We start from the raw sequence: 16,577 nt of genomic DNA, 5'->3' as shown, positions 1-16,577 counted from the left end.
TGCACCAGCTTCTCCTGAATGGAGGAGCCCATACAAAGCCCCACTGGCAGGTAGGAGGGGAGGGGGGATTGGGAATAGATCTCCCCACCGCTTCCTGGCGGGGGAGTCTCCTTAGGGAGTTTGTGCCCAGTGGGGCATTTCACCTCGGGTACTGAACTGCCATGGGCTCCCTCTCTGCATTCTTGATGTTGTAGGGACCTTGTTGTGAATAAATTGGCACTCCTTCCTTTGGTCCTAGCTATTTTCCTGACCAAAGCAGGGGTGGTACATGTTTTTAAGCCCAAGGGTTACATTCTGTGGCAGAAATGTCCACAGGGCCACACGCCAGTGGAGGGTGGGGCCAGGTGTAAAAATGAGTGGTGCAATGCAGGTGATGCTTATCTTTCTACACTGCGTTGCCTATACATATAACTCTCTCCATCTGAGAGGACCTTTTCGGTGGCTTCTCCCAGATTGTGGAACTCCCTTCCACCTCTCTGCTTTCCTTTTGCCAGCAGGCAAATACGTTTCTGTTCCAACAGGCCTTTGGCCACCAGCTGGCTGTTGCAGCAGGGTCTTCTGATGGTGTTGTACTTTGTGTGTGCACGCATGCGCTTCTAAATGGTTTAATGTGTTTTCAGTGCTGTTTATAATAGGGTTACCATTTGTTTTAATATTTATACTGTGTGTGTGTGTGTGGTTTGCATCTGCCTTAATTTATGCTGTGAGCTGCCCTGCACTGAGAGAAGGGTGGAATATAAAATAAATAAATCCAGACAAGCTAGAGGCAGCACCAGAGTTCAACGACATATACCAGTCAGGCAAAAACAATCAAGGAGGACACAGAGCAGGGGTGGGGCCTGAAGGTAAGGGGTGGGGCTTGGGGAGACTCTTGAGGGTCTGATAGAGAGGTGTGCAGAGGCACATTTGACCCCTGAGTCTAAGATTCTGCATCCCTGCATTTAAAGGGGTATCCCAGGGGATACCAAGGAATTTGAACCCCCATCAGAGGAGAGCCCTGGAACCTGTGGTTGCTTTTCTCCTAATGCCTAGGACACAGGAGTCTTGTGGTAGGGGGAGCCCTTATTGACTCTTTTCTTCTGAGGGCATCCCATGTGTATGGGAGGAAATAGAGAATGGGTTCTGTTGACACCAAGTGTCATACCTAACCATGGTGCAACCTAGGTGTTACATAGGTATTTCTGCTTTCCCTGCTTGGTGTGAGTAGAGGGCAATGTCATGAGTGGTGGACAATGGTAGAGTCACTAGTAGTAGTGTGGATTGGTGGGCCGTATTGCTGCATTGTTTCTTCTTCACATTGGCATTGTCTTGCTTTCTTCTTTGCTGCTTGGAGTGCATTAGGTTGCAACTCTACTATGGCAACGTAACATTGGCACAGCCATGGCACAGTGGCTGGCCATGTAGAGTCTGTGAGAAATCAGAGGCGTGAGATGGAGCATCTGCAAAGCTAGAGAAGCTAAGCAGAGAAGCCTTTTAAAAAATGCAAGTGTGGGATTAATCTCACAACGTTGAACGCTTGAGAAATATGTGCTGAATTAGTCATTGGGACATCAAAGAGAGTTTTAATGAGATTGACATTTAAACCATTTCAGATCATTGTACAAAAGAGATTTTAGTCTTTTTAAAAAAAACAATAGTTAATGAACATAGAATGGAGTAATGGTTTTCCAGCACTGTTCTGGGAAACACCAGGTTCCTTGGAAGCTCATGAGAGATTCCTCAGTGAGAAGGAGTGGTGGACAAGCTTGCTGGAGATGTATCTTCCCTGATATGTAGGTTCACGTACGGTGCAAGCTCAATATGTACATAGCTATAGTAAGGTCAAACAGGCCTGTTCTGGGCCTTCCATGAACTGAGTGCACTCCCTAGACCAGGGATACCCAATGGTGACCTCCAGATGTTGTTGGACCTCATATGCCATAGTCTCTGCCCATAACCCATGCTAACTGGGGTTAGGGTGTTGTAGTGCAGTGACCTATTTAGGGCCCTATGTTGGCTATCCCTGTCTAAGATAGTAGTACCAGCAGGATAGGTCTTTGGGACAGGTATTTTGTGTTACTTCACTTAATATGGTTTTACAGGGAGAGGGATCTTTAGATAGTAATGTGTATGACTTAAAAATAAGGTAAGCCAGCACTCTTGCTCATTCTACAGACTTGGTGTGGTATTCAACTAAGTTTTACTTAGCGTAGACCCACTGAAATTAATGAGCATGACTAAGTTCATTATTTTCATTGGCTCTGCACTGAGCAAAACTTAATTGAATACCACCCCAAGTCCATAGAATGAGCAAGAGTGCTGGCTTACCTTATTTTTAAGTCATACATATTACTATCTGAAGATCCCTCCCCCTGTAAAACCATATTACGTGAAGTAACACATATTAATTACCATCTAAAGTGCTGCCCCAAAGACCATTAAATCCAGTGTGTGTATTCTGGTAATACTTTAAGACTAGAGTAGTCTTTCCCAACCTTAGGTCCCCAGATGATGTTGGACTACAATTCCCATCATTCCTGACCATTGGGGTCATCTGGCTGGGACTCATAGGAGTTGTCGTGAATCAACTTATGGGGACCCAAGGTTGGGAAAGACTGGAAGAGTGTAACATTACCCCGTTGCACCACTATCTCATGAAGGGGTTTCTCAACAGTCAAGTCAAGGTAGTAAAGACTCATTGAAACGTGAAAGGTTGGAAACTTCCATAACAGAGGAGAGAAACTACTGGTTGAAATTTTCAAGTCTTCCTTGTTGTGAATGGCTTTGAATGTTAAAATGTGGCAAAGGGAACAGGAAATGTTCCCTTTGTCAGACTCTAATGTGACTGTGTCACACTTCCTGTTCCTCTGCATTTCCATCTTGTGCAAAAAAAAGTTATTTTTCATATTCCATGCTGAGGGGACTGCACATGATCCTGATACAGGGTCACAGCTTGTCCATCTCTCTGTTAGGTTGCAGTCCCATGCTCACTGACCAGGAAGTAAGTCTCATTGAACTTGTGGGACTTACCTCTGAGTAGCACATGCTCAGGATTGCACTATAAAAGCTGTTTCACACCAGATGGAGATACAGGGCAACAAGCAGTGTGAAGCTCTTACATTTCCTGTTACCTTTGCATAAGCCGAAGAGGCTTAGAGGGAGAGATGATGGACATGGTAGGAGCTACTATGCATGACTAGAGCTACCCCGCCTGCAGGGGCTGCCCCATCCAGTGACAAAGCTCAGGTCAAGGAAAATAGATGAAATATAAACCCAGTTGAAAATATTCCTGCATCTGTAAATGGAACTCAAAGTGCACAGTTAAGCACTTGATTTTGGTGGGATTTAACTTTTGCTGTGTCTTTTCGTACACATCTAATTGTCCAGAGCCTTTCAACATAGCAACCGCAGAGGCAGCTAAGGTAACCAGCTTCTTGCCAAATTCATTGGGGTATTTTTGTTGCATCATGCAACAAGAGCAGTTATGATGTTGCAAAATGCTTGTGTTGCTGCAATGTTCTTCTCTTGCTGCAATATTGCATGAAAAGAAACTGCAAATCTTTCAGCAAGCACACATTGTATGCAATTTTGAGCAGCCTTTCAGACTGCAAATCTCATCAGCTCCAACCATTATGACTAAAGGTCAGGGATGATGTGAGGTGTCGTGCAACAGCACCTGGAGGATGTCAGCCTGGGAAAGGCTGAATTAGAGAATAATTTGTTAGTTAAGCATAAGAATGGCTCATTTAGGCTACATACATGCTATACCTTTAAAGCACATTTGAAACATTCTTTCCCTAAAGAATGATGTGCTGTAGTTTGCTAAGGGTTTCTGGGAATCGTACCTCTGGAGGGCTAAACTACAGTGCCCAGAATTCATTGAGGGAATGAATATGTTTCAAATGTGGTGTAAAGGTAAGAACATAGGAATAGCCTACTGGATCAGGCCAATGGCTCATCTAGTCCATCATCCTGTTCTCATAATTACCAACCAGACCATGCTGATTGTATATAGTGTGTATACAACCTAAGAGATGTGTTTGCTGGACAAAAGATAGGTAAACTAAAGGGATCCCTGACCATTAGGTCCAGTCGTGACCGACTCTGGGGTTGCAGCGCTCATCTCGCTTTATTGGCCGAGGGAGCCGGCATACAGCTTCCGGGTCATGTGGGCAGCATGACTAAGCCGCTTCTGGCGAACCAGAGCAGTGCACAGAAACGCTGTTTACCTTCCCGCCAGAGCAGTACCTATTTATCTACTTGCACTTTGACGTGCTTTCGAACTGCTAGGTTGGCAAGAGCAGGGACCGAGCAACGGGTGCTCACCCCGTCGCAGGGATTCAAATCACCGACTTTCTGATCAACAAGTCCTAGGCTCTGTGATTTAACCCACAGCTCTACCTTCAAAATGTGGGGAGTTTACAAATGATTCCACACATACATTGTATAGTGCAACTTTTGCCAGTCTGGTGCCCCCAGATGTTTTGGACTACAAAAATATTTGTGAAGTCCCAAACATCTGGAGAGCGCCAGGTTGGCAAAGACTGGTAAGGAGGAACACTTAGAATAAAAGACTGTGGGCGTTCAAGATAGGAACCTGCCTTATATGCCCCCTCTTCCTTCACTTGGAACATTGTTTCCAGTCTCCTGGGATAGGACAAGTTTAAAACTAAAACAAATACTTAGAAATATAACTTTGCTAGATTAGACCAAAACTCCATGTAAATCAGAAAGAGCCAGTTACTACTATTGTTCTTTCTATCTCTTTCCTCTGTAACATGATTCCCCATAACCTGAAAATGCTTTTCGTTTAGCATGAAACCTATTAGCCATAATTGCTTTTAAAACCCGGTTATGGGAAACCAATCTGTGAGATTAAAACTTGAAGAAACTCGACCACTTCCATTTATCTGTTTCTTTTCTTCTTTTACATGCATGGTTTCTCTTCCCTGTTTTTAAGCATTAAGTCATAAGTTGAGACAAAAAAAAAAAGGAAAGAAAGGTAGAGTTGCAGTCTGCTTAATTAGAAACAGGAAGTTTTCTTTATATTTGAGACACAATGATCTATTTATTAGAAACTGCTCTTCTGTAGTATGGACCGTTTCTTCATGTCAGGCTGCCTGAATAATGCCTGTTGAGGATGGGAGAACAATAATAGTGTCACAAGCAAGCTCAATGAGGGTATAAATAGCTTTCTTCCAGACTGAAAGGCTGAATCCACCATTAAGTTTCATGCAGCTGCACGGGTGAAGGTGGGTGGGTAAGAGCAGCTCTGACAGAATATAATGGTAACCTGGTACACAGAGGTCCTGTTTCTCAGATTGCGTCACTCCACAAGGCCTTTGTTCCCCAACCTAAATTGCATCTCTGTGCCAAGGGGAGTGGGGTGCAATAAGCTCTCTGCAAATGTGAAGAAGGATGGTACTGATAAAGGATAAAATCTCCATTGCACTTCAACCATTAGTTCTCGGGGACTAGTTAGTTTCTAACCTTGACTTCATGGATGTTGTTAATTGAGAGCACATTTGGGGATCTTTAGCAAAGAGTTAGTAAGTTCTTTTTACACGCTTCTTTCAAATTAAAAGGGCAATCAGGCAATTTCATAAAGGCTGATTATTAACTCATTTTTTCACATTTACCCATTCCTCCGGAATTGAACAGGTGGCTCTTTAAGAGATGGGGTTATGAAAAATATCTGCTTTTAATGACTGCATTAGGACATAGCAAAAAATGTTTTAATTGCAAAAAAAAGCATAGACGAGATCAGAAGCCTTCATTTCTGTTTTTAACTAGCTGCTGCTTAGCTTTATGTGCAAAACCAGACAAACTGTGATTAGTCTTAACTATGGCTTACTGCAAGGATGGGGAAAGTGGATGCATGGAGCTGGAGTCGATATCTGAAGGGCCATGGGTTGCAAATCCGTGGTTTACTGAAAGGAGACGTTTTTATACAGTGGTTCATGAAGCTAGCTTGCTTTAATAAACCATATGTGAGGAGGCATTTTCACAGGAATTCTCTTGCCCACAGTCATGTTCCCGCACTCCATTTTGCCCAGTTCAGTATACTTCACCACCTGTCTCCTTTTCCATCTTCTCCCTTATCCAAACATCCTCATTCTGTTTCTCATCCCCAACCCCTCAGTGTCATCTCATTTCATTTTATGGGACAGACTCCAAGCTGTTGATCTTCACAGCAGGCTAGGTAGCTTCCTTGCAAGTAAATTCAGAAGTGAGGAAGGCATAAATCAGCTCTTTGTGGCAGATCAACTCCAGAAGAATCTCACCAACTGGGGCTGTTTTTATTCCATTCTCCTTGGAGACGTGAGAGTGGCCTCTGTTACCTGTTTCAAGAATGTTGGGAGTGGGCCTGGACATTCTCAGCTGTGGTGTGAAACCAAGTGCTGAGGGAAAGTCCTGAAGTTTTCTCCCCGAGTGGGCATTTTCTGACCCCAAACCTATTTTTCTGCAAACGTCTGGAGCTTGAGGACTGTATCAAACCCCGAATCAATTATATTCATCCAGAGGTCGTGATTCTTAGCATACCTACTGTCAGTTTGGTATCCCATTTTTTCTCCGTCACATATGGGCTCCCAAGGAGAGAAGACTAATACTGAAGTTCGTTGAAGAAACTTAGGTGAAAGTGCACAGAGCAAATGCAAATATGCAAATGGAAGAAAAGATGAAAAAGTGGTAAGAAAGCTGTAGGGAAGGGAGGCAGTTTACTGTTCAGAGTGGAATAATGTGAAAGATTGGGATTATTGAGCCAGTTGAAGCAGATTCCCCCCCCCCTTTGTAACCCACAAGAGAACACTTTTAATATAGACATTGACTTCATACAAGACATAATAATAATAAAATAATAATAATAATAATATAATAATAATAATAAATTTTATTTATATCCCGCCCTCCCCAGCCGAAGTCGGGCTCAGGGCAGCTAACAACATGTGGTTTTGGTTTGACTCATGGTCTAGTTGTAAATTTCCCAAGAAAAAAAACTAAAAAAAAAACTTTTCAGACATTCACAGAAGTTCCCAGGTGGAATATTTCCCATAGGAGAAACAGATACAGAGTTATCAGCACTACCTTCTTTCTTCAGAGAGTCTTTCCAAAGAGTTTCTCTAACCAGGGAAAGGGTGGGAACAAGACTTGATAGCCACCCGCCACTGGCGTTTATTTACCAAAGACATAGTGTAATGCGACGCCACTACATAGAACCAGATTGTTCATGTTAAAACACAGTTTCAATTCAAAAACAAAAACCCAGGACAGTAAAATGGGGAAAAAACAAATCTTATTTTAAAAAAGGAACTAAAATTACTCCAAAAAGCAACTGAGTTGTCTTACCATCTTCACATCCAAATTTTTTAAAAATCCCAACAAGAAAGTACAAACCCCAAGCGCTCTCCCTTCATATTTAAAAATGTCTGTGCCAAAAAACAAAATTTAGGCATTCCTGTCAATCTGTACGTCTGTCTCCCTGCCACGAAGCTGGATCCCGTTCATCATACGGCAGGCTCTTTTGGCGACTTCCGGGGATTCAAATCGGACCACGCCGCACCCTTTGAACTTGCCGTTCTCCATTTTGATGTCTGCATACATGACGTGGCCACACTCATTGAACTTGTCTTTCAGCATTTTCCACGTGAAATCAAAAGGAAGATTTCTCACAAAAATGCAGCCATGGCCTTCGGTACGGCTCTCCTCACATGCTCTCCATCAGGATCCTCCTTCACTTTCAAGGGCCGCCCGCTGAGGCTGTGCTTGTTGAGAACCTCCACAGCCTTCTTCATGCTCTCTTCCATCTTGGACTTGACAACAGCACATCCCCTTGACTTTCCTTCGGCGTCCATTAAGAGCTCCACGTATGTTACCTCACCAACGTTCTCTTTGACTAGATCTTTGAGGTACTGCCACTTCACATCAAAGGGGATGTTAGTAATGAAGGCTCAGTATCTTTTCGAAGGGCTGGCATAGGGCTCAAAACAACTCCCTCCTCCACGCTTGGAACTTTTCTCCTTCCTTTTCTCATTCTGGTTTGGCCGTTCGCCTTCACTATTGGGGATGCCATCCCTGACGCCGTTGCCAGCCCTGTTGACCGCCGCCATCCCTCCTCCAGCCAAGGCCCCAGCCTCCGCCATCTTGGCACCGCCCTCCGAAACTGCCACAGCCGCCACCATTTTCTGCTCCTTCTCAGCCCGTCGCCCGCGTGAACCATTCAAGCAGATTTATGTATATTTCTGCTCTACCACAGATATATAGCCTTTTGGTAAATTACTGTCTGTCAGACTCTGGTGTCTCGCTGTGAAATGGGGAATAATAAAGATTTATTGCACAGGGTTTTGAAAGGTGAACACAATAAAAGCTAAATAGTACATTGCAAATTAGAAGTGCTATATAAAGTATTTACGGTGCTAGGGATTAATATGAATTGCTAATATCAAAACACATTTGCATTTTTAAAATTATTTTTTCTTCTTTTAGACAGAATCCCCCCTTCAGTATAACTTGTTTCCTGTCACCTTTCTGTAATCATTTCACACACTGCTTCAGTTTGTAATCCTCTTCACTCCTTGTCACATGCATATTAAACCTTCTTTAAATCAGAGATTTAAAATTTTAAAACATGCCTTTCTTTTTGTTGCTATAAATACCAGAGACCATCATCAACACACACTAACAGCTCCTTTGCCCTTTACCAATCAGGATTTTGTTCTCCAAACTTGTTCTGTTTTTTAATGTCCACACTTGATTCTCCCACACTTTATGATGTTTGCAGAAGGGTTTATTGAATTACATATGTTATTGTTCAGCTGGGGACAAAAGAACAGGTTGCAAATAATAAGAATGAACTGCAGCTTTTTAGAACAACCTACAAAAAGTGATTGTTCAGTTTCTTGTACCTCCATTGCTTAGGTGCAATGCTTGCATAACCCTCCTGACATTACTTAACCATGCTTAAGCAGTTGTGAGCTGTCAGGGGTATCACACATTCCTTCCCTGCCTCCCGCTTAAGGAGATGCCATCAGTCTTAACCACAGATGATCAGCAGTTCCCCATGGTTCAAATTAGGGTTTTTGCAACCAGGATTTGAATCCTAATTTCAACCCCTACTGGTAGTCATCACTATCAATATAATGCCTAGCCTGAGTTAAACAGTGGCTAACAGAAATTCCCATCCCAGAAGGGAGAGGTGGAAGAAGGGTATGTGCAGTCCTGCAACCTGTGTCCAGTTGTCAAACCATGGTTTGGTGATGGCTGGTGCTCATAGACTCACACCTTCCTCTGCTTCTCCTGTCCCCTCCCCTGGTTAGCTTCAGCTTAAATTTGAACCATTGTAACCATGGTTACCACTAACCATAGTTTGCGTCTAAAATCAGAGACTGAAACCAAGATCTGAAATTGGTTTCAATCTCTGGTTTGAAAGCAAACTACAGTAAACGATTATGTTAATGCATGTGTAATCTGGCACTGTAGTTAACACTACCGAGGAAAGAGACAGGGTTTCAGAGTGCTGATTCCCAAGTATATTCCAGGTTCCCAATAGCATGTACAGAGCCTGAATCATAGAATAGAAGGGATCCTGAGGATAATCTAGTCCAATCCCCTGCAATGCAGGACTGTGCCGCTGTCCCTTACCTTGAACCTGCAACCTTGGTGTTATCAGTACCACTCTCTAACCAACTGAGCTAGCCTGCACAAATTGATTGTATGTATGATATATGTATATATATACAATATATATTGTTTCTGAAGTTATCCTGAATGTGTGTAATGAGAAGGCAGTTTCAACATGCATGAGCAAGACTCCCCACCATGTACATGTATAGAAACTTTGCATATTCACCAATGTCTCGACTACCCTTTAGAACAGGGGTTCCCAAACTGTGGTCTGTGGACCACCAGTGGTCCATGAACTTCATTCAAGTTGTCCTGCAGCATGTCTGTGGATTTGTCATCGTACACAACACATCAGTTGCATTAAATACACATAATGGTTTTGAACTGTACATTATTGGTTCTTTTATTTCTTATATTTTATTTCATAGAATTCAGATTGTGATGCAGAAAATACTATAATATGACAATTGCTAAAACAGGTATAAAAACCTATCAGTTGCCTGCCATTAGATAGGCTAGATCCTTTGTGATTATCAAGTGGTTGGTCGGGGTGGGGATATGAGAGCCACTGCATTAGAACATGTGAAATTTTAGAACTCAGAACAGGCTATTTAATTTTCAGGTTTTAAGTAAAACATTTCTGCAAATGAGAACACAAAGTTCTCAGTTGTGCAGTTGACAGTACATGGGCAATTAACAGCAGGTACGGTAATTTATATGTTAAATATCTTCAGTTTCCTCTTCCTCCAGTGTGGCTATTTCTTAAGCCACAACCAGCTTGAATTGACTCAGCAGGAACTGCGATAAGGGCAAGATTTTACAGGGGGGTTATTTTTTCAAAGTGCAATCCTATACAAGTCTCCACAGAAGTAAATTCCATTAATTTCAGTGAAGCTTACTCTTAGGTAAGTGGGTATAGGATTGCACCCTTAGGCTGCTGCTTTTTCAAAAGATTTTTTTTTTTTAGGTCTAGCGATTTTGCAGGGTAATATGAACCACACAACACTCTTGAGTTTTTAATATTATTTTTAAAGAAGCTTTGCAAAATTCATTTTCGATATGATTTAAAATAAAATCTTGCAATGTTTCTAATGTTGCTAGATTCTGAGGGTATCTTAAAAACAAAACAAAGCACCGTTCCCCGACCCCCACCAGGGAGAAAGCTGGCTGTCCTGGTTCACTTTTTGTCATTTATATTGGCTGGGCTGCTACTCTTGTTATCGGCTGTTCAATTGATAATGAAATCCAAACGGAGAGCCAAACAGCCTCCCTTTGTCTCTGGCAGAGTCGGAAGAAAGGCGGGGGGGGGAGGGGCACTTAATGAGTGTTTGCCCAAATGTAAATCACCCTGTTTTAAGTGAGATGCGTGATTATTTTATCCCGTGCCACCAGCCCTCCCCTCCGGGTCAACTTTCGTTGTATCTTTATAGATAAAGGAGCATGGACTGTGCCTCTAGGGTGAAGGGGCCACAGGACGGGCACCAGCTCCTCTTTCACTGAGGAGACAAGGGTAATTTCCCTCACCACGAGGGGGTGGGGAATTGATGGGCAAGAATAGAGATGCGATAGATCGGGCAAGGTTTTCTGACACCACCACTCCACTTGATGGATTTGTAATTGGTTTTAGTGGTGGCGTTTAAGATAGCGTTTTAAGGCTGCCCTCCTATGTCAGGGAGTTTTAAGTCCCATTCACGTCCACGGGACTGGACTTCTAAGGTGACTCGTATAGGATCGCGTCATGCGTGCAGCGTTGGACCTTTAATAGTCTGCAAAGCGGCCAGAGTCATCGGTTATATGGGTAGTATAAAAATGCAAAGTTGTTTTTACAGCTGCTGCTGGGGTAAACTCGGAGTGGACTTTGGTGCTGAAGGGGGGCGAGCTCTGTTCAGCCCTGGTGCTAAAAACAAGTTCCTCGGTTAATAATCCTTTTGCACCAAACTCAGGGTTCTCGGTAGATTTCCAGGAAACTTAAGAAGTGTGCGCGCACACGAAAGCTCATACCAGTAACAAACTTAGTTGGTCTCTAAGGTGCTACTGGAAGGATTTTTTTTTAGTAAAACAAAGACAGCCCGCTAAGGGCCTATCCGCAGATCCCTGGGCGAGAGGGGGTCCCCAGGGGCGACTTTGGTAACGTGGCTCCTTGAGCGAGGACAAAATTTTGTGGACATTTATTTTCCACACCAGTGCAGTTGGCCTTTTATTGATCTTCGCAGCAGCTACCCGTGTAAATGCACCGTAGGTGGTGGTAGTTGTGTTTTTGCGCCCCTTTGGCGCCCCATCCTGTGCGCTTAGGCTAGCCGGGCACCCCAACCCTGCCAATACTAGTCAGGTCCCTGCCCTCATTGCCCAGCTTGCTACTAAGGTCTTTCCTCCCCCTCTCCCTCTCCCCCTCCCTCTCTCTGTTCCGGTTGCTGCCATAGTGATGCTTGGGAGCAGATTAGCCTCCTATACCAGGGGTGGGGGTGGGGAGGCAGCCGCCGCCACCACAGCGACAAGGAGGCGTGTTTATGTGGGAGGTTTCTGCCGCTGCTCCACATTCATTTCTCCGTCCTCTTCTCCGCTCCGGTGTAAGGGGGGTGGGGAGAGGCTACCTTAGAGGATCAGAGGTGATCCAGCTGCTCCTCCTCTCGATCCTGGCTGTGATCTGCTGTCCGGCGTGCAGGCGGAAAAGTTTAGTCCAGTCCTCCTTGCCAGGTAACCGCAGCTGCCGGAGGGAGGGAGGGAGGGACGGCGAGCGCATGGCTTTCCCCGGCTTCCTTAGCTATAGGAGCACATCTGCTCTGTTGGGGACTCTTTTTTTCTTCCTTTCCTCGGATTAGAAAGAAAACCAGAGCCTAGCAGGTGCCCCATTGGAAATGGAAGTCTGAAACTTCGGAAAGCTAAGAGGGAGAGAGGGAAGACTAGGCAGACTCCTTTTGCAGGCCAGTGAGGGAAGCGATTCCTTGAAAGCATTTTTTAAAATCATCCTCTTCAGTGGCAATTGTTATGTGCATTTTTCCCCTCTGCATTTTCTTCCCATAGTGTTTTTTTTTTTTTTTTTAAAAAGAAGTGTGTACAATTAAACAGGTACTGATTTGTATTATAATGCAGCATCTTAAGCGCTAACTTACCCACTTCCTGTACTGTTCTTTATATATATATATTCTGGGGGCAATATGACTTTGCAGCACAACTTTAGACATGTTTATTTAGAAGTCAGCCCCACTGTTTTCAATGGAGCTTACTCCCTAGGGTGTCTAGGATTGCACATTTAAAAACAATTGTCATGTTTTACTGTGAGAGTCCTTGACTTAATCCAGCCCCCCAATTCCCTTCCCCCCATTTTTACTTTTAAATATAAGAACTAAAAGGATGCTGAGATGGGAATCCTTGTTCTGAACTCCCTCTAAAGTTATTTGAAAAATTGTTCTAACCCCATTTAAAGCAGCTCTTTGTAAATATTTATGTTCAAGCATGTGAATTACCCTTTATGCAGTATGATCAGTTAAGCTGTGAATATGGGAATAGGGTAACAGGGGAGGATGGAATTGCAAGAGTTGTTAAAACATCTCCTGGGAGCCCACACTTAAACTCCCACTACTCCTACTGTGACACAAGTTTTAAATAAAAGAAAATAAAACTCCTACATAAGGAAAAGATGGACTTAACAAGGCTGGGGTAAGCTTGAGGAGGAGGGTTCTAGGAATTTCCAGGTACTTTATGAAGCATGTACTAGATAATGCTTATGCAATGTATTTTTCTTCTAAGGGAGAAATTAAAACTAGACTGAAAAACTTATTGGGTGTTTTGAATTTCCAGTAATCCACACAGAAGCTTAATTTGTTACTTGTGTATGTGGGCTGAGGCATGTTTCATATTTTTCACTCCCTTTAATATTTATTAAGCTCTGAATTCTGAACATGTTAGTTAAATTTATTTTATTATTTTTATTTTAGGATTCTTTATCTTATCCTTTCAACAAGTCCCAGTGGTCAGAGTCCCAAACATCTTTTTGGCAGGCACAGGTCCCTTCATCAGGTGCTTTTGGAGAAATACCGCAAAGAGTGCTGTGGGTAAAGACAGGAATCCTGAGAAATAGGTCTCCTAGGAAAAACTGACTACAGAATTAGGCCCCATTGATACAACAGCATGAAGGAAATCCAATGGGAGCTTGAGCTGGATCCTGATCCATGGAAAAATTCCATTGATGGACCCTCTTTTGGCCCTTTGGATTCTTTCTAATATCAGTATCCCAAGCCTGCAGAGCAAATGCCCCCCTTATAATACAGTGGACGCTCGGGTTGAGAACGTGATCCGTGCGGGATGCACGTTTGCAACCCACGTCTGCGCATGCGCGGGTTGTGTTTTGGCGCTTCTACGCAAAGCGCGATTTAGCACTTCTGCGCATGCACGACCGACGAAACCCGGAAATAACCCGTTCTGGTACTTCCAGATTTCGGTGGTCTGCAACCCGAAAAAACACAGCCTGAAGCGGCTGTAACCCGAGGTATGACTGTAGATGTAATTAATAACTCAGATAATGTTTGTGTCCTCAAAAGGTATTTCTCAATTCCACGAGAGAGCCTTGTTTAAGAAATCCTTGCATTTTACACAAAAGAATCCTTTTTTTCTATGGAGAAAAAACATGCTAAATGCTGGCTTTGTTTTCTTGGTGCAGGCAGTGCAGACTACTGGAGAACTAAATCCACACCACAGATGTGAAAACAACAACCCCAAAAGATGCACCACTGAAGAAAAGCTTTGGTTTGGTGAGAATGAAGGAGACAAGGTTTTGGATGTGAGATATAACCCCATATATCCCGATGCGTACGCAGAAAATATGACAACGTATCAGAATGGCTGTGGAAACGGCACCTCTGTTACCTGTATGGTGATGGATACTAAGGAATCGAAGCACTGCAATACCTCTTTAGGTCAGAGTGGTGACACAAGTCACAGCTATGAAAATGAAGGCCAGGATGATAAAGTCAGCCCTTCCAAACTCATGCACTTTTTCTCCACTCCGCGGAAAAGATCTGGCTCCAATGTGGAAAGGCCTCGTTCTCTGATAGTCATGGGGAACCCCTCAACATGGAATGCCCTGTCTTCCATTAGGAAAATAGGATCTTTCAAGAAGTTAAAATCCTCCGTTCTCCAAGGAATGCCAGCCAAGGAAGAATCTGACACCTTAAATGATAGCGTGTTGGAGAATAATATCAGAAAGCGTGTCCCAAACAATACGTTGGTGAGAGTTCAAACAAACAGGTATTCTTATTCAGGGCCACTACATGACTCGCAAAGCACAACAGACAATGCTTTTGTTTCTGATCATTCTGACGGGGAGGAAGGCGACGATTCCTTCCTGAGGAACACTCGCAGGTCACGCAGCATCAGGCGTGCCTATGGGATTGGCCGTATAAATTTATTAGACACTGATAAAATCCAGGGCCATCAGGACGCTACCAGGACGGTATCCCCTGTCATACAGGAGGCCCAGATTTGCGAAATAGTAGTGAAAGATTCTGAAAGCAGCAAAGTCATCTACCGGAGGAGCAAAAGCACAGATAACCTGAACTTCCTGAAAAAGAGCTCATTCAAAAGGAAGTCGACCTCAAACCTCACCGACCTCAAAGTAGTGAACGAAAAGCAGACTCCACAGAGAACAACAAGTATTTCTTCAGCGGACTCTGACAAAGCCAGCAGGAACTCGGAGCGCCAGTCGAAACGCTGGAAGAGCCCAATCAGGGCGAAGGATTTCGACAGAGTTTTGAAACTTGTCAGCAACGTTGCTGACGTTGCGTTGAAGAAAGACAGTCCCAAGAACGAGATCCCATCCTCTAATGAGCCGAACCAGAGGACTAGATCAAACAGTCGGCTGCATGATGATTACTCACGTAGGGTTTCCAGCAACACTGAGAAAGACAGGCGGAGGTGTGCACCTCCCAGGAGCAGCCCAGACTCTACCGTTTCCACATCGAGTGTCCAGAGTTCTGAGGATGACAATGCTAATACATTAACCCTCGAAGGCAGCGGCCTCAGGATGTCGTCCTGTGACCTTCCAGATTCGGTGTCTTCGCCGCCTCCACTTCAGGACGTTGGGACAATCGCGAACGAAGTGTTTTACGAAGACTCTGATGAGCCAAGAAGTTCTCGCCAGTTTACATGCAGCAGCACTGAGCATCCTGCCACCCCTGCCAGACCCGTCATCCCCAAGCCTCAGAGCCCTTGTGCCGAAAACCTCAAGTGCAATATGGATTTCCGTTGTCCTGACAGGAACAGCACCTTGTCACTCAGCTCCGTGGAAAGCGAGGGAAGAGGGGATGGGCCTTCTGCCAAGCTAGGGAAGAGCCCTGTTTGCTTCCAGGATTCGGTGCAAGCTGTGTTCTTTGATGACACAAATGAAGACAGTGGCATCAGCAGCCACTCTCAGCTGAGTCTCAATTTAGCTGTGAGTGTTGATGAAAAGAAGGAGGAGGTAAGGAGGAAAGCAAGCCCCATGCCTGTAAGGAAGGAGTGATACTCCACTTCTGGGGTTAACTAAGTATTGACTACTACTCATGTAATGTCAGGTGGCTTAGATAACTTGTGTGTATGTTTTAACCACTCTTGCAGTTATATTCTCTGCATATTTACTCGGAAGTAAGTAAGTGTGCAAAGAAGTGTGTAAACAATTCCATTTCGAAGGTGAAACTGGAGTAGTTTGCCCTCCTGTGCACATTAATAAAGAAAGCCATGGAAGGGAGATGGCTTGTGTACATTTTTGAGGTCAGCACTGTTGCAATTTGCAACCTCACCACCTTGTGACAGGATCAAGACCAAGCAGGATCCAGCTAGGTGAGTCCCATGGCTGGAGCCCTGTCAAAAGACACTTAGTGTAAGCCACATGGTAGTGGCCATGGTGCTAAACAGTTAAGGGACATTGAAGTCACTCCCAAGCATGCTAAAATTATACAGAAGGCTTCACAATGACAGGAGCTGCATACACAGATCTTAACAGG

General features: G+C 44.0%; 1 protein-coding gene and 1 long non-coding RNA gene across 8 annotated transcripts in view; one reads left to right on the top strand and one right to left on the bottom strand.

The window, feature by feature from the left end:
* The window catches only part of SPATA13 (spermatogenesis associated 13), a 97,236-nt gene that overhangs the window by 41,073 nt on the left and 39,586 nt on the right, over positions 1–16,577 (top strand). For 3 of the 7 annotated variants that reach the window (XM_081004064.1, XM_081004060.1, XM_081004061.1), the window contains exon 2: positions 14,258–16,054. The exons of 2 other annotated variants lie outside the window; for them this stretch is intronic. In XM_081004064.1, coding sequence (XP_080860190.1) covers positions 14,258–16,054 — 1,797 coding nt within the window. Of the gene's footprint in view, positions 1–6,532; positions 6,670–12,200; positions 12,295–14,257; positions 16,055–16,577 lie in introns of those variants that run through there. 2 more of the 7 variants (XM_081004062.1, XM_081004063.1) reach the window with 2 other exon arrangements.
* Positions 5,003–6,311, bottom strand: LOC308476547. Its single transcript, XR_013985936.1, has 2 exons — positions 5,834–6,311; positions 5,003–5,110 (listed from the first exon to the last, which is right to left on the bottom strand). It is a non-coding gene; the product is annotated as an uncharacterized lncRNA (long non-coding RNA).

The sequence above is a fragment of the Podarcis pityusensis genome (assembly GCF_964106645.2).
Source record: "Podarcis pityusensis genome assembly, chromosome: 4".
Classification (NCBI taxonomy): domain Eukaryota; kingdom Metazoa; phylum Chordata; class Lepidosauria; order Squamata; family Lacertidae; genus Podarcis; species Podarcis pityusensis.
The sequence above is the reverse complement of the archived record's forward strand: the minus strand, read 5'-3'. Positions and strand labels throughout refer to the sequence as shown.